This window comes from Haliotis rufescens, unplaced genomic scaffold, assembly GCF_023055435.1.
Source record: "Haliotis rufescens isolate VD_foot unplaced genomic scaffold, xgHalRufe1.0.p SCAF_14, whole genome shotgun sequence".
In the NCBI taxonomy this organism is placed as follows: Eukaryota; Metazoa; Mollusca; class Gastropoda; order Lepetellida; family Haliotidae; genus Haliotis; species Haliotis rufescens.
Window position 1 is genome coordinate 571,826 of NW_025963824.1, and position 19,099 is coordinate 590,924.

At 43.9% G+C, this 19,099-nt stretch overlaps 1 protein-coding gene across 2 annotated transcripts in view; it reads left to right on the top strand.

Moving 5' to 3' along the window:
• Nucleotides 1-19,099, top strand: part of LOC124128008 (death domain-containing protein 1-like) — an 83,454-nt gene that overhangs the window by 18,577 nt on the left and 45,778 nt on the right. Inside the window, exons 1-2 of one of the 2 annotated variants that reach the window (XM_048395603.1) lie at nucleotides 8,101-8,254; nucleotides 9,226-9,933. In XM_048395603.1, the coding sequence (XP_048251560.1) occupies nucleotides 9,267-9,933 (667 nt within the window). In that variant the 5' untranslated portion in view covers nucleotides 8,101-8,254; nucleotides 9,226-9,266. Of the gene's footprint in view, nucleotides 1-8,100; nucleotides 8,255-9,225; nucleotides 9,934-19,099 lie in introns of those variants that run through there. The other variant, XM_048395602.1, reaches the window with a different exon arrangement.

Below are 19,099 nucleotides of genomic sequence, written 5' to 3' on the forward strand. Positions count from 1 at the left end.
TGGTATCATTACTATCTGGTAGTGACTCAAGAACACCTGGTATCATCACTATCTGGTAGTGCCTCAAGAACACCTGGTATCATCACTATCTGGTAGTGACTCAAGAACACCTGGCATCATCACTATCTTGTAGTGACTCAAGAACACCTGGTATCATCACTATCTGGTAGTGACTCAAGAACACCTGGCATCATCACTATCTTGTAGTGACTCAAGAACACCTGGTACCATCACTATCTGGTAGTGACTCAAGAACACCTGGTATCAAGAACACCTGGTATCATCACTATCTGGTAGTGACTCAAGAACATCTGGTATCATCACTATCTGGTAGTGACTCAAGAACACCTGGTATCATCACTATCTGGTAGTGACTCAAGAACACCTGGTATCATCACTATCTGGTAGTGACTCAAGAACACCTGGTATCATCACTATCTGGTAGTGACTCAAGAACACCTGGTATCATCACTATCTGGTAGTGACTCAAGAACACCTGGTACCATCACTATCTGGTAGTGACTCAAGAACACCTGGTATCAAGAACACCTGGTGTCATCACTATCTGGTAGTGACTCAAGAACACCTGGTATCATCACTATCTGGTAGTGACTCAAGAACACCTGGTATCATCACTATCTGGTAGTGACTCAAGAACACCTGGTATCATCACTATCTGGTAGTGACTCAAGAACACCTGGTATCATTACTATCTGGTAGTGACTCAAGAACACCTGGTATCATCACTATCTGGTAGTGCCTCAAGAACACCTGGTATCATCACTATCTGGTAGTGACTCAAGAACACCTGGCATCATCACTATCTTGTAGTGACTCAAGAACACCTGGTATCATCACTATCTGGTAGTGACTCAAGAACACCTGGTACCATCACTATCTGGTAGTGACTCAAGAACACCTGGTATCAAGAACACCTGGTATCATCACTATCTGGTAGTGACTCAAGAACATCTGGTATCATCACTATCTGGTAGTGACTCAAGAACACCTGGTATCATCACTATCTGGTAGTGACTCAAGAACACCTGGTATCATCACTATCTGGTAGTGACTCAAGAACACCTGGTACCATCACTATCTGGTAGTGACTCAAGGACACCTGGTATCATCACTATCTGGTAGTGACTCAAGAACACCTGGTATCATCACTATCTGGTAGTGATTCAAGAACACATGGTATCATCACTATCTGGTAGTGACTCAAGAACACCTGGTATCATCACTATCTTGTACTGACTCAAGAACACCTGGTATCATCACTATCTGGTAGTGACTCAAGAACACATGGTATCATCACTATCTGGTAGTGACTCAAGAACACCTGGTATCATCACTATCTGGTTGTGACTCAAGAACACCTGGTATCATCACTATCTGGTAGTGACTCAAGAACACCTGGTATCATCACTATCTGGTTGTGACTCAAGAACACCTGGTATCATCACTATCTGGTAGTGACTCAAGAACACATGGTATCATCGCTATCTGGTTGTGACTCAAGAACACCTGGTATCATCACTATCTGGTAGTGACTCAAGAACACCTGGTATCATCACTATCTGGTAGTGACTCAAGAACACCTGGTAGTGACTCAAGAACACCTGGTATCATCACTATCTTGTAGTGACTCAAGAACACCTGGTATCATCACTATCTGGTAGTGACTCAAGAACACCTGGTATCATCACTATCTGGTAGTGACTCAAGAACACCTGGTATCATCACTATCTGGTAGTGACTCAAGAACACCTGGTATCATCACTATCTGGTAGTGACTCAAGAACACCTGGTACCATCACTATCTGGTAGTGACTCAAGAACACCTGGTATCATCACTATCTGGTAGTGACTCAAGAACACCTGGTATCATCACTATCTGGTAGTGATTCAAGAACACATGGTATCATCACTATCTGGTAGTGACTCAAGAACACCTGGTATCATCACTATCTGGTAGTGACTCAAGAACACCTGGTATCATCACTATCTGGTAGTGACTCAAGAACACCTGGTATCATCACTATCTGGTAGTGACTCTAGAACACCTGGTATCATCACTATCTGGTAGTGACTCAAGAACACCTGGTACCATCACTATCTGGTAGTGACTCAAGAACACCTGGTATCAAGAACACCTGGTATCATCACTATCTGGTAGTGACTCAAGAACATCTGGTATCATCACTATCTGGTAGTGACTCAAGAACACCTGGTATCATCACTATCTGGTAGTGACTCAAGAACACCTGGTATCATCACTATCTGGTAGTGACTCAAGAACACCTGGTACCATCACTATCTGGTAGTGACTCAAGAACACCTGGTATCATCACTATCTGGTAGTGACTCAAGAACACCTGGTATCATCACTATCTGGTAGTGATTCAAGAACACATGGTATCATCACTATCTGGTAGTGACTCAAGAACACCTGGTATCATCACTATCTTGTACTGACTCAAGAACACCTGGTATCATCACTATCTGGTAGTGACTCAAGAACATCTGGTATCATCACTATCTGGTAGTGACTCAAGAACACCTGGTATCATCACTATCTGGTAGTGACTCAAGAACACCTGGTATCATCACTATCTGGTAGTGACTCAAGAACACCTGGTATCATCGCTATCTGGTAGTGACTCAAGAACACCTGGTAGTGACTCAAGAACACCTGGTATCATCACTATCTTGTAGTGACTCAAGAACACCTGGTATCATCACTATCTGGTAGTGACTCAAGAACACCTGGTATCATCACTATCTGGTAGTGACTCAAGAACACCTGGTATCATCACTATCTGGTAGTGACTCAAGAACACCTGGTATCATCACTATCTGGTAGTGATTCAAGAACACATGGTATCATCACTATCTGGTAGTGACTCAAGAACACCTGGTATCATCACTATCTTGTACTGACTCAAGAACACCTGGTATCATCACTATCTGGTAGTGACTCAAGAACATCTGGTATCATCACTATCTGGTAGTGACTCAAGAACACCTGGTATCATCACTATCTGGTAGTGACTCAAGAACACCTGGTATCATCACTATCTGGTAGTGACTCAAGAACACCTGGTATCATCACTATCTGGTAGTGATTCAAGAACACCTGGCATCATCACTATCTTGTAGTGACTCAAGAACACCTGGTATCATCACTATCTGGTAGTGACTCAAGAACACCTGGTATCATCACTATCTGGTAGTGACTCAAGAACACCTGGCATCATCACTATCTTGTAGTGACTCAAGAACACCTGGTACCATCACTATCTGGTAGTGACTCAAGAACACCTGGTATCATCGCTATCTGGTTGTGACTCAAGAACACCTGGTATCATCACTATCTGGTAGTGACTCAAGAACACCTGGTATCATCACTATCTGGTAGTGACTCAAGAACACCTGGTAGTGACTCAAGAACACCTGGTATCATCACTATCTTGTACTGACTCAAGAACACCTGGTATCATCACTATCTGGTAGTGACTCAAGAACACCTGGTATCATCACTATCTGGTAGTGACTCTAGAACACCTGGTATCATCACTATCTGGTAGTGACTCAAGAACACCTGGTACCATCACTATCTGGTAGTGACTCAAGAACACCTGGTATCAAGAACACCTGGTATCATCACTATCTGGTAGTGACTCAAGAACATCTGGTATCATCACTATCTGGTAGTGACTCAAGAACACCTGGTATCATCACTATCTGGTAGTGACTCAAGAACACCTGGTATCATCACTATCTGGTAGTGATTCAAGAACACCTGGTACCATCACTATCTGGTAGTGACTCAAGAACACCTGGTATCATCACTATCTGGTAGTGACTCAAGAACACCTGGTATCATCACTATCTGGTAGTGATTCAAGAACACATGGTATCATCACTATCTGGTAGTGACTCAAGAACACCTGGTATCATCACTATCTTGTACTGACTCAAGAACACCTGGTATCATCACTATCTGGTAGTGACTCAAGAACATCTGGTATCATCACTATCTGGTAGTGACTCAAGAACACCTGGTATCATCACTATCTGGTAGTGACTCAAGAACACCTGGTATCATCGCTATCTGGTAGTGACTCAAGAACACCTGGTAGTGACTCAAGAACACCTGGTATCATCACTATCTTGTAGTGACTCAAGAACACCTGGTACCATCACTATCTGGTAGTGACTCAAGAACACCTGGTATCATCACTATCTGGTAGTGACTCAAGAACACCTGGTATCATCACTATCTGGTAGTGACTCAAGAACACCTGGTATCATCACTATCTGGTAGTGATTCAAGAACACATGGTATCATCACTATCTGGTAGTGACTCAAGAACACCTGGTATCATCACTATCTTGTACTGACTCAAGAACACCTGGTATCATCACTATCTGGTAGTGACTCAAGAACATCTGGTATCATCACTATCTGGTAGTGACTCAAGAACACCTGGTATCATCACTATCTGGTAGTGACTCAAGAACACCTGGTATCATCACTATCTGGTAGTGACTCAAGAACACCTGGTATCATCACTATCTGGTAGTGATTCAAGAACACCTGGCATCATCACTATCTTGTAGTGACTCAAGAACACCTGGTATCATCACTATCTGGTAGTGACTCAAGAACACCTGGCATCATCACTATCTTGTAGTGACTCAAGAACACCTGGTACCATCACTATCTGGTAGTGACTCAAGAACACCTGGTATCATCGCTATCTGGTTGTGACTCAAGAACACCTGGTATCATCACTATCTGGTAGTGACTCAAGAACACCTGGTATCATCACTATCTGGTAGTGACTCAAGAACACCTGGTAGTGACTCAAGAACACCTGGTATCATCACTATCTGGTAGTGACTCAAGAACACCTGGTATCATCACTATCTGGTAGTGACTCAAGAACACCTGGTCTAGGTACAGTCAGAATCGTACAATCGACTTTGCTTTCAGCAGGGCGGTTCAGTCGCTTTGCTTTCAGCAGGGCGGTTCAGTCGCTTTGCTTTCAGCAGGGCGGTTCAGTCGCTTTGCTTTCACCAGGGTGGTTCAGTCGCTTTGCTTTCACCAGGGTGGTTCAATCGCTTTGCTTTCACCAGGGTGGTTCAGTCGCTTTGCTTTCACAAGGGTGGTTCAGTCGCTTTGCTTTCAGCAGGGCGGTTCAGTCGCTTTGCTTTCAGCAGGGCGGTTCAATCGCTTTGCTTTCAGCAGGGCGGTTCAGTCGCTTTGCTTTCACCAGGGTGGTTCAGTCGCTTTGCTTTCACCAGGGTGGTTCAATCGCTTTGCTTTCACCAGGGTGGTTCAGTCGCTTTGCTTTCACCAGGGTGGTTCAGTCGCTTTGCTTTCACCAGGGCGGTTCAGTCGCTTTGCTTTCAGCAGGGCGGTTCAGTCGCTTTGCTTTCAGCAGGGCGGTTCAGTCGCTTTGCTTTCAACAGGGTGGTTCAGTCGCTTTGCTTTCAGCAGGGCGGTTCAGTCGCTTTGCTTTCACCAGGGTGGTTCAATCGCTTTGCTTTCACCAGGGTGGTTCAGTCGCTTTGCTTTCACCAGGGTGGTTCAGTCGCTTTGCTTTCACCAGGGTGGTTCAGTCGCTTTGCTTTCAGCAGGGCGGTTCAGTCGCTTTGCTTTCAGCAGGGTGGTTCAGTCGCTTTGCTTTCACCAGGGCGGTTCAGTCGCTTTGCTTTCACCAGGGCGGTTCAGTCGCTTTGCTTTCAGCAGGGTGGTTCAGTCGCTTTGCTTTCAGCAGGGTGGTTCAGTCGCCCTGCTTTCACCAGGGCGGTTCAGTCGCTTTGCTTTCAGCAGGGTGGTTCAGTCGCTTTGCTTTCAGCAGGGTGGTTCAGTCGCTTTGCTTTCAGCAGGGCGGTTCAGTCGCTTTGCTTTCACCAGGGCGGTTCAGTCGCTTTGCTTTCAGCAGGGTGGTTCAGTCGCTTTGCTTTGCATCCACAATGTGTAGGGCATTATAAAATCCTTATAACATGTGTGCTTTGTGTGGACGTTTCCTGAACCACAGCGTATATAAGAAGGATTGTGTCTGTTCATTGCGTTGACTGTTTGTATAACACACTAGGTAGTGGTACACTGTAGACATTATACCCGTTTGTTTACAAACACGCTACTAAACTCATACCTTTGACAATAAGCAGCAACATAAAGGCACGAGTTACAATATGTAGTAAACTTGATGTGTTTACTGCCAGAACGACACTGGCAGGTGTGCGGTGGTTAAACACATTGATGTCAATATTTGACCTGGGCTAGTTATGTTTTCATAATCAAATGGTCTGTGGCAAAGGACGGACACACTGGACAGACAAGAAAACGGACAATTAGACAGACAAGTAGACAGGCAAGTAGACAGGCAAGTAGACAGACAAGTAGACAGGCAAGTAGACAAACATGTAGACAGGCAAGTAGACAGACATGTAGACAGGCGAGTAGACAGACATGTAGACAGACAAGTAGACAGACAAGTAGACAGACATGTAGACAGACATGTAGACAGACATGTAGACAGGCAAGTAGACAGACATGTAGACAGACATGTAGACAGACATGTAGACAGGCAAGTAGACAGACATGTAGACAGACATGTAGACAGACAAGTAGACAGGCAAGTAGACATACAAGTAGACAGACAAGTAGACAGGCAAGTAGACAGGCAAGTAGACAGACAAGTAGACAGACATGTAGACAGACAAGTAGACAGACAAGTAGACAGGCAAGTAGACAGGCAAGTAGACAGACAAGTAGACAGGCAAGTAGCCGGGCAAGTAGACATACAAGTAGACAGGCTTCCCTCTGATGTTACTTCTGAACGTGGTGCAATACAATGTGTCTTAATGGATCAATCAAGGTGTGTGTTTATGAAACAAAACTGCGGTCATTGGTACCAGGTTGTATGCGTCAAAAGAACGGAATCATCCTGTCTTATGTTAATACACGCCACATATAATGTCCTGATGTACGAAAGATTACGAAGCACAAATACTAATACATAGCACACAGACCGTTTTATTCATTTCAACCCATGTCGCTTTGTTGACGTGTGGTTTGTGTCAATGGAGGCACCCAGAGAACAATACAGCAGTGAAACAGGATTAATTCAATCGTGTGTGCGTGCGTGTATGTGTGTGAGTGCGTGTGTGTGTGTGCGTGCGTGCGAGCGTGCGTGTGCGTGTGCGTGTGCGTGTGTATGTGTGTGTATAGGCTTGTATATGTGAATGTGTGTGTGTGTATGTATGTGTATGTGTCTGTGTGTATGTATGTGTATGTGTCTGTGTGTATGTGTGTGTATGTGTCTGTGTGTATGTATGTGTATATGTGTGTATATGCTTGTGAATGTGTATGTGTGTTTGTGTGTTTATGTATGTGTGTGTATGTATATGTACGTATATGTATGCCTGTATGTATTTGCACGTATGTATGTGTACGTGTGTGTATGTACGCAATGGTGTTCTCAGACTATACATTCTACATTTGAAAGTTTTAAAGGCGACAATGCGTACCACATGCAAGCGTTATATAACACATCTAACTGGCGAAATGATTTCAACAACATAAACAAAACAATACACCTGTATGTGAACAGGAAAACACAAACTCCATCCTTCACCTTCAAAACGTGGTTTACGAGTTTGCTTGTATTGACATTAAGTACTTAACGACCTGGAGGCAAGTCTATACCAGCAAACACCTTCAAACGTTTGGCTGTGCACTTAGGCGTTCAATTAGCCCTTGGACACTGTGTTTGTCGCGTAACTCCCCAGTCGCGGGCTGGTTCTAAATGCCCATTGTCGTCTCTCTGTGATCACATAAAACATAGGGTATTACGTTCGTTACAAGTAACTGCTTCTATTGTGTGATGAGTATTGATTCAACACGCAACGTGGACTCCGTGTAAAACATACCCCACTCCGTGCCAAGTCTCCGGGTGTTATATTATTGGGTTAAATGATCTAATGACTGGTGTTTGTTAAACGTTGCCCGGCGCACGGGGTCCGCGATTTACACGGCAGGTTATCTTCATATCGCTGCGCGCGTCACAGGGCGACACTAATCGAAAAAAAAGTAATAAGCTGGAGAAAGACTTCACAGACTGACAAACTGAGCCAATAGACTACCCCGGTCGATACGTCAACACAGGGGTGTATGCTATTCGACGAGGCAGTCCGCGCGGGGATATGCCACGTTTGGTGTTTTGGGGAATAGTGAGTGAGTATGGTTTTACGCCGCTTTCAGCAACATTTAGCACAGTAAGGGGCGTCAGACATTGTACATACATATTCTGTAGGAATTAATACAATGGTTTGGCATGAAGACTGAACGCTTTTAAAGTTAGGCTGCATGGCATCACCTGTATTAGAATAACACTTGAGATAGATATAGATGCTATATTTGTCTTTATTATGGTACTAGCTTCAGACACGGATGTTATTCTAATGGCGGAGTGCTCTTCCGACTGGTATTCCCACTTTGGTGGACTGTCGCGACGTCAACAGCGTAAATTGGTTAACATTATTACGTTAACGTAGAAGAGTATTCAAATATCGAGAAAACAAAATGGCTTATATACGCGCAAATATTAAGAATTTTAAGACATCGGAAATTACCATATGACCTGTGATTGGTGCATATATTGCTGTTTTTAATGACATTTCCTGTTTATGTAGATATAAATATTGATTGATATTGTGTCATTGGTCAGTAAACTGATGATAATTTGATTATTTATAAACCTTGTATATCGCAGCTGATACATAAACTACTCACATAGATCTCAATTGCGTGGATAGATGCTCATGTTGTCAATCACTGGATTGTCTGGTCTAGACTCGATTATTTACAGACCGCCGTCACAAAGCTGGCTTATTGCTGAGGGCGGCATTAAACAACAAACAAAGAAACAAAACATGTTTGGAACTGAAATGCTTCTTAGTTTAACTTTCGAATCCCGGTTCGCCCCGATTATGTTTCTAGGTTTGTCAGCACCATACCCGTGCTCGTGGGTTTCACCGAAGTGGTAAACGTCTGAGCCCTGCATCACTTCGGGCTTTCCTCCCACATTAAGCTGACACGCCGCGATATGACTGGAATACTGTTAAAAGCAGCGTTAAACCCAACTCACTTTGTTTATCTATGTTGTGGAGAGTGTAAGTAACACTGTGCCTGTGTCTGTGTTCCAGGGGGATGAGGTAACCGGCTGGCAGAGACACAAGAGCAGATAATGGCAGGGGACAAGCACGACCACCACGGCAAGAAGCCCGTGAAGGGGGGACGGGTCCAGCCCACGCACCACGGTCATCACCGCAGACCCAGTGGTTCCAAAACAAAATCAACCAAAGCGAACAAAACCGAGACTGAACCAAACCTTAAACCAAAGGCCCCACAGATCGAGACTCCCCCAGACAATGGAGTCGGCAACGTTGACAATGACGCCGATTCCCGGCAGGAGGAACAGGTGTTTCAGAACGGGGAGGAACGAATCCTTCTTGCTCGCAACGATGACAGCAATATGGACGATGACGTCATGTCCACTAAGAGCGCAGACGACAGGCCGACTTCCGGTGTGAGCCTGGCGGTGGAGGATGAGACTGGGCGCACGACCCCGTATCACCACAGGTATAACGATAACTTTGATATCAAGTCCTTCAACAGCAGCATCGGGGACTTCTTGGAGGTGTTTTCCGAGCCACGGTACCAGGAGGTGGATTCCGACTACCCCGTGGACGACCTCATCTCCGTCGTGTCCATGGTGTCAGCCAGTATCGAGGAGTTCAAGACGTACACGTCGGACTCACAGCGGCAGCTGGAGGATCTGCGGGACAAGATGAGGACGGTGAAGGAGAACATCCACATGAGCGTCACCAGGCAGGCCTTCGACATCAAGTCAGGTCAGTCTCGTGTCTCCTTTACTGTGCTCATGTCTGTATCCTGTCTGCCTAACTCTGGTACTGTCAGTTGAAGTCAGTATCATGTTCTGCCTAAATCTGGTACTGTCAGTTGAAGTCAGTATCATGTTCTGCCTAACTCTGGTACTGTCAGTTGAAGTCAGTATCATGTTCTGCCTAAATCTGGTACTGTCAGTTGAAGTCATTATCATGTTCTGCCTAACTCTGGTACTGTCAGTTGAAGTCAGTATCATGTCCTGCCGAATTATCAAGCTGTGGTACTCTGTCAGGTCATGTGAGTCTCATAATTATCAAGCTGTGGTACTCTGTCAGGTCATGTGAGTCTCATAATTATCAAGCTGTGGTACTCTGTCAGGTCATGTGAGTCTCATAATTATCAAGCTGTGGTACTCTGTCAGGTCATGTGAGTCTCATAATTATCAAGCTGTGGTACTCTGTCAGGTCATGTGAGTCTCATAATTATCAAGCTGTGGAACTCTGTCAGGCCATGTGAGTCTCATAATTATCAAGCTGTGGTACTCTGTCAGGCCATGTGAGTCTCATAATTATCAAGCTGTGGTACTCTGTCAGGTCATGTGAGTCTCATAATTATCAAGCTGTGGTACTCCGTCAGGTCATGTGAGTCTCATAATTATCAAGCTGTGGTACTCCGTCAGGTCATGTGAGTCTCATAATTATCAAGCTGTGGTACTCTGTCAGGTCATGTGAGTCTCATAATTATCAAGCTGTGGTACTCTGTCAGGTCATGTGAGTCTCATAATTATCAAGCTGTGGTACTCTGTCAGGTCATGTGAGTCTCATAATTATCAAGCTGTGGTACTCTGTCAGGCCATGTGAGTCTCATAATTATCAAGCTGCGGTACTCTGTCAGGTCATGTGAGTCTCATAATTATCAACCTGTGGTACTCCGTCAGGTCATGTGAGTCTCATAATTATCAAGCTGTGGAACTCTGTCAGATGAAATCAGTATCATGTCCTGCCTAACTCTGGTACTCTATCAGGTCATCTGAGTCCCATGTTTATCAAACTATGGCACTGTGCCACGTCAACTCGCATTCTTCTTAAATTCTCAAAATATGTTTGAAGAGATACGAGTATACATTGTCCGATCCTTAAAGCACAACGTATCCGTGTGTATCTCGAACATTCTTGGGGCAATCTTCCAAATACATAGGCAGGAATGGTGTGGCACTCTCCTTTGTTGAGAACAATTCAGAAGTCCTCTGTCATGGCGTTTGTTATCTACGGGCTTGTGTCGCGTACACGACCGATAAATAGAACCGACAGATAAATATAGAATACTAAACGAGCTCCCGTGTAATACCAATTTTATGAAATGAGTGAATAGTTGTGGTATCTGACGAGCGAAAGCGAGTCAGATACCACAACTATTCACGAGTTTCATAAAGTTGGTTTTACACGGGAGCGAGTTTAGTATTTTATTTATTACTTGCAATTTATAACGTTTTTTGAATTATACTGTTGAGTATGAATAGGCTGACACCTTCATGATCCACGACATAGTCCAATTGAATTTAACAGAATAATACTTCAAACACGTCAAAAGTTGAAACGTATGAATTTCATACCATACAACGGGCCTACCTTTAGAATTCACAAAATTATCGTAGGGCTAAAACTTTCGCATCTCACATACTTTAACTTAGACCAACGACTGTCGTTGCGCTACAATATGATCGCCTTGTGGAACGGGCCTTGCACCTCAAAGTTTTCAATAACGTCTCAATACCCGATGACGTAATTTGGGGAATTTTGATGCAAGATCCATCGGCTAAACAATGCCATGTGACGTCAGCATAGCAACAAGGTTGCTGGGGTCATCGAGTGTGCATAAGCTCCTTTCAGTGATCTATCAACTCCACACGCAATGTCGTTGAATAAGCCAAGGGATGTTGAGAGCTTTCAATATTTGTTCGTGAAACGTGTTCCGAGAGTACATAAGCACGCGTTTTGGTATTACACAATGTGTAATAAAGCTGTATGTTTATTAAACGGGTGATCTCTTCACGGGCAAGTAATAAAATCACGTTTATTGGTCAGTTAGAAATATGAGTTAGAGTTTCATTGTAATATTGTAGAGAGAAAGTTCGATGCGACCAATCTGCCAACAGAGGGCTCTGGCATAACCAGTTTTGTTTTGTTTTATCCGGGCTTGGCGGAAGTAGTCGAACGTGAGATTGCGTTATGACATCATCATTTGTTCATGACGTCATCAGTGCATCGTTTGACGTCATCGGAACATCTGATTGTCTTCACTGACGTTTATCACTCTTCTACCCAGAGTTCCATGCGACCAACATTGTACCTCACACTCCGGCCGCATGGAACTCTGGGTAGGAGAGTGATTGTACCTCTGCCACAGGCCAGCGCCATGTGACGATTCGTCACTTCTTACACCGTCCATTCAAGATATTGAATATGTTTTTCATCTGTTTCTTTTTGACAAGTCTACACATCTAGAAAACATATGTCATAGAATGGTTAACTTTCATTTCGAAAATATCCTCAATCGTTAAAAACCATTTCCACTTGCGTAGTTATCTTTTGTTTACATTGGTTGTACGGCTCCACGTGCTGTCATGGAAGGCCTACGGAGAGCTAGCGATGCGGTCACTTTGATGTGTAAATGTGTATTGTCATGCAACTCACTGTCGCAGTAGTAGTGGCATATCTTTATAATTATGCAACACAACATGTAAATCTCCCCCAGATACTTGCATTAGTCCGTTCTATTCTGATTTGTGAAAAAGCGCGTTTGTTTATAAAGAGGAGAAAAGTCCGGTCACGTGATATGCAAATTAGCCTGTTGCAGTGCTGTTATGCTAGGTCACCAACTGCGCCGTGTGTGACGTTTATCTCCAAAGCAGACATGTCTAACAGTTTATTTCAATATAATTAAATTTTCGCAGTGTTCATTGTAATTACCGCATTCTGATAAGCTGAATTGGTCACGTGTTATTGCATTCATTTCCCAATGAATGTAACAAATTAAGCCACGCTTACCGAAGCGGACTAATTTCATTACTACGGAATGTCGGGGAATCCCAATATTACAGTCTAGGGAATGGCCATTCTGCTCACGTGTATCGTCATGCACAGGACATGTTGCGAAGTGCATGCATATTTATTATCCAAACAACCCTTTGAGCCCAAAGACCGAGAAGGAATGAAACAGCAAACGTGCAGGTTCTCTCGCCTGCTTTTTTCCGCTAGCCTGGGTTCCACAAATTTCCCGGATTCATAGTTTGCACATCGGTATTTCGATTCATACCTCCATGAACCGGAAAAAACGGCAGTCAATCCTTAAGTACATAGGGGACATGGTGAGACTTGACCTTACACCATAGTATGGGTGTCTGAACAATCCACAGGTTCTTAACAGATAGTCGCTAATTCGTCGTAGCTCGTGCATTCTGAGACTTTCTTTCGGGAACAACACACACGGGACACAATGTTCCGGAGGGGAGTCAGAAATCAACACCGAGGTTGCTAAAGATGGTACAAACGAGTGATACACTGTTTCCGTCGTTTAGGTACTGCACTGACGTATTCCCGTGACGTGACACATGTTCATACTGAACGTGAGTGAGTGAGTATGGTTTTACGCCGCTTTTAGCAATATTCCAACAATATCACAGCGGGGGACACCAGAAATGGGCTTCACACATTGTACCCATGTCGGGAATCGAACCCGGGTCATTGGCGTGACGAGCGAACGCTTTAACCACTAGGCTACCCGACCGCCCCTCATACTGAAAGAAAGTACTAAGTACTACTACTAAAGACATTTTAATACTGTATCAACGTATTAATGTATTCTCTCTAGATGTTGTTTAAGACATGTATTATATGAGGATAAAGAGTACCTAAGTGAGTTGTCAGTGCTGTGACAATGGCATTAAAGTATCGCACGCTTATTGTAATTCAGCCATGAACGTTCTGTGAGGAAGTAATGTGTTATGCAACTTTTAAAGTTTGGCATTGACGTGTTTTGCACGTGTGTTATTGAAGTACATAACACACTGCAGTGTTCCGCTATTCATATAGTCAGTGCAGTGTACAGTGCTCTTGTGTGGTCGGTGGTAGTCAGGGCGTGGCTTCATTCAGTACCTGCAGACCACATATGTTACGTAAATAAGCGCGACAAAACCTGTTTCATAATCATAAGAAACCTCTGCTAAAAGCAGTGCTCACTGTAAGATTCCGTCATGCATACACGTGTGTGTATGAATCACTACGAAGGCTGTCATGAAAACAAGATAACATGATAAAACATGACATAATACCAAACATGACTCATATTTAAACGTTAAAAACAAATATCATTTACTATATTTATATGAAAGTATAAACGTGATTTATTATTTCACACGGGAGATATAACATGTTTTGCATAAAAGAGTTTAATGAGAAAATACATCCATAAATAAAACATTTGGCTTCTATTCTCAATTAATTTATGACCAGACCAGCGTTTCTCGGAAATATGAATGGTGGTAGGTCACTCGATGACGTCATATTAAACGTCATAGCCAGAGAACAGCCAGCCTTGATTATCCGCCGAAACAGATTCCACTGGGTGTAAAAGGCCAAACACTGATGGTGAGGTGAGGTGAAATGGGGTTTAACGTCGCGTCCAAGATTATTGCACTTATATAGCGACGTGCATGCACGTATAGTGTGTGTGTGGCTGCTTGTACTAGTCCGGACTGATGCCGATTTATAGTGCTAGCTCACTGAGATACCATGCCGCAGTTTAACATGAATACCCCACTCAGACACAGTATACCTTGTTTTAGCCCCTTAATGCCGAACGCCAGACATGGTAACAACAAGTACAATCTTTTAACGTCTTTGTGTATGACGTGGCCGGGATCGAACCCTGGACCTTCCGCTCTCCGGGCGGACGCTCTACCACTAGACCACGGAGGCGGTCTCAAACAGCGATGGACACCATATGAATGGACCACTGAAAAAACAGCGATAATACCAGGGGATCGCGACAGGGGTAAGCATGTCCTGCCCCAGCGGTAATCACATTATTGTCAAGAAAATCGGAGTATCACCGATATAGTTCCCCCTCTCAAATATACTGTTCTGTAACACACACGACACAACAAGTCGTAGCTAGGTGATAGGTGAGATATAGGACGTGTTTAGACCCCCGCAGCCCCTTCTATCTTCTACTATCAGCCAAGATAATTACACACGCATACACGTGGACCACGCCCATCACACAGATCACCCCGCCCCTTTGGCGACTCCGAACTAAGCTCCGAACTTTAGGCTGCATTCACAAACTTTAAAAGACATTCCATCGATCGACAGGGTAAGCTCCTTACATCGCGTATGGCTAATTCATTACCACGAGAGCTCCGCGTGACCTGAACAAACAGAGATAAGAGTAATTTGTGGTTTAACTTCTCTTTAGCTGGCATGAATTACGACACGCCATGCAGGTTATCTGGGGAGCGTGCGTGGCGCTCCTCTAGAACTGGTTAGTGACCATGCACGGAGCCCAGTTACGGCCAGCAAACAGCGTCAGTCTGACACTGTACTATCCAGCTGACCTTGGTTTAAAGTATTTGCTAGTAACGAGAGTTAAAGATCGATATCTTGTGAATGAATGAGTGTGGGTGTGTTTTTTAACACTGCTTCCCAAGTCAGCGAGTGTTGCTTCCCTCGGTTCCCATCGTTGGGGAAGGTTTGGTAGCCTAGCGGTTTAAGCATTCGTCGTCACGCCGAATACTCGGGTTCGATTCCCACATGGTAACAAAGTGTGAAGCCCATGTCTGTGTCCCCCGAGGTGATTTTACTTGAATATTGCTAAAAGGCGGCGTAAAACCATACTCATTTACTTTTTCGACACATAGTTTGAGATTCTGAATTTCTAGCGAGTTGGTCATCACAGCACCCGTTGATTTAGGAGATGGGGATTGGCGTCACAGTATGCTTGATACATCGTGTCAGCCAAAAAGATGTAGATCGTTCAACCTTGATAAACCCGAGCAGGGGATGCTCCTGACAAAGCCAGGGTGACAATCAGGGAGATTGTGATCCGCGGATCCTGCCACGTTACGTTACGTAACTCACTAGTTACACATTGCTCCTCCCCATACAGGACATGATGTGTGACTTGCCGCTGCTTTGAACATAATGTCAGCTTCGTGAATGAGGGTCGTAGTCAACAGGAAGATGTGTAAATGATCATAATAGGTTCTAACTTATCAGTGGAAACGAAATATCTATAAATAAAGGCGACAAAACTCTTTCCATAATCATAAAACCTATCTTCTATAAGCTATAATCGTAACAAATTGACTTGCAATAGTCGTAACACATTGACTTGCGATAGTCGTACCACACTGACTTGCGATAGTCGTAACACACTGACTTGCGATAGTCGTAACACACTGACTTGCAATAGTCGTAACACACTGACTTGCGATAGTCGTAACATATTGACTTGCGATAGTCGTAACACATTGACTTGCGATAGTCGTAACACATTGACTTGCGATGGTCGTAACACACTGACCTGCGATAGTCGTAACATATTGACTTGCGATAGTCGTAACACATTGACTTGCGATAACCGCAACACATCGACTTGCGATAGTCGTAACACACTGACTTGCGATAGTCGTAACACACTGACTTGCGATAGTCGTAACACATCGACTTGCGATAGTCGTAACACACTGACTTGCGATAGTCGTAACGCATTGACTTGCGATAGTCGTAACACACTGACTTGCGATAGTCGTAAATCTGAGGTCACTTTGTGATCGATAATATGAAATTATAATAATAACAGCATCCCTGGATACAGAGTCAGCGCGGCACCCCTGTGACTAGGTTACCCTGGGGGAGACATTGTGACCATCCGATTCCCACTCAACTATGACAAACACGGCCGACGACTGTGAAGCCATTGCTAGGATAACACGCTGGACTAGCTAGACACAATGAGCATTCAATTCACGTTTCATGAGCGTATCAACCAAGGGGTCAATTATATCCCTAATTACACCCAGATAATATCTCAGTTCGACACGTAGGATTCCATGCACTATCTTGATCACGCCCGGCCGTGGTCTTTGTTCCTCTTTCATTAGTAATTAAGGTGTAGAACAATACTCCAGCAGTATAAGATACGACGTACGCTTCACCGGGTCGTGTTTATAACACAGATAACAATAGCCTCAGCAATACAGGCTGCTAAACAACAACATCAAGTATAATGCGATAACAGGTATAAACACAATAACTATAAGCGACAAAACCATGTCAATAATCGTTGGAAATCTCTGCTAAAAGCAGAGTCGATTGTACAATTCCGACTACATCATAAGTATGTGTTTATGAATCCCTATCAAAGTTGGTTGTTGGTTGGTTTGTTGTTTAACGCCGCACTCAGCAATATTCCAGCTATATGACGGCGGTCTGTAAATAATCGAGTCTGGACCAGACAATCCAGTTATTGATTTCATGAGCATCGATCCGCGAAATTGGGATTGATGACATGCTTCAACCAAGTCAGCGAGCCCGACCACCCGATCCCGTTAGTCGCCTTTTACGACAAGCATGGTCGCCTTTTACAACAAGCATGGGTTCCTGAAGACCTATTCTTCCCCGAATCTTCACGGATTCACCATCAAAGAGTGATGATACCAAGAGTTCGCAACTCGTCACAAACACACGCAAAGGCAAGTCAAAGGTTCAAGTAATAAAATGAATTGCTTCTGATATGATTTTGGGGTTCGTTCCCCGGCCGCGTCATACCAAAAGACGTTAAAAGATGGTACTTGTTGTTACCCTGTCTGGCGCTCATCATTGAGGGGCTACGTTCAAACCTGTATGGTGGTGGGGCGTTGTGAATTGAGGTGTTACACCTGGTCTCTCAGCGTTACTGGTCCTTCCATAGTCATAACGGACGGCGGGGTAGCCTAGTGGTTAAAGCGTTCGCTCGTCACGCCTAAGACCCGGGTTCGATTCCCCAAACGGGTTAAATGTGCTGAGCCCATTTCTGACGTCCCCCGCCGTGATATTGCTGGAATATTGCTAAATACGGCTAAAACCATACTCACTCATCATAGGTCAATAACACCAGCATTAGAATATGGAAAGGATTTTGTCGCTTTATTAAAGGGGAAGTGTACACGCAAAAATCACTTTCTTTCTTTTTCTAAACAAAACGCAATTTTAGAATTAATTAGTATCTGTGTTTGAAAATATACACTCATTTTTTTCACAGTGAACGTAGGAAGCTCACAATAGTGTGAAAATGATATGCCGTTATGAGGCCTTCGTTTTTCGAGCTAAACAGGCCTGAGTTATCCCCCTTAGATTATGACGTAATTGGTGCCAATTCAACTGGATCCCTGTCTATTCTCAACGCAAAAGATATCAAGTACCAGTTTGCGGTAAAACAACATGGCCTACGACACACTCCGGCGCAGTGGTGACTCAGCATAACACTATGCTGGCTGGCATCTGAGACGCTAGAATCACACACCTGGACCTACACCACGTGAAGCGGCTCTAACAAAGCATGATGACGTCATAATGTTTATCAATTGGCACCAATGACGTCATATTGCAAGGGGCATAAGCCATGGTGTTTTTGTTGTGGAAATAGAACACTTGGTAAATGTGAAAAATATAAATCGTTTTAATGCGAAAAATATGTTAATTAATTGTGATATTTTTATATTTTTGTCTATGACACTTCTAGGTTAACACTTTTAATGTGGAAAAAGTACAAGAAAAATAGGTTCATTTCCGTGTGAACTTGCCCTTTAAAGGAATCGTGGATACAGAGAAAATAGCGTCATATATTGATGAGAAATGAATGAACATAAGTAACACTTAATCGCGTTTGTTTGAACAAAGATCAAGTACAGACAATGTAATGGGTATTAGTCACTTCCTGGTTGAAAGGGGGTTACCTGGGACATTAGCACACAGGAGAAGCCACTGACATTACCGCAGGTTGTTAGGTCATACTAGGGGCGGTCGGGTAGCCTAGTGGTTAAAGCGTTCAGTCGTCACGCCGAATACCCGGGTTCGATTCCCGACATGGGTACAATGTGTGAAGCCCATTTCTGGTGTTCCCCGCCGTGAT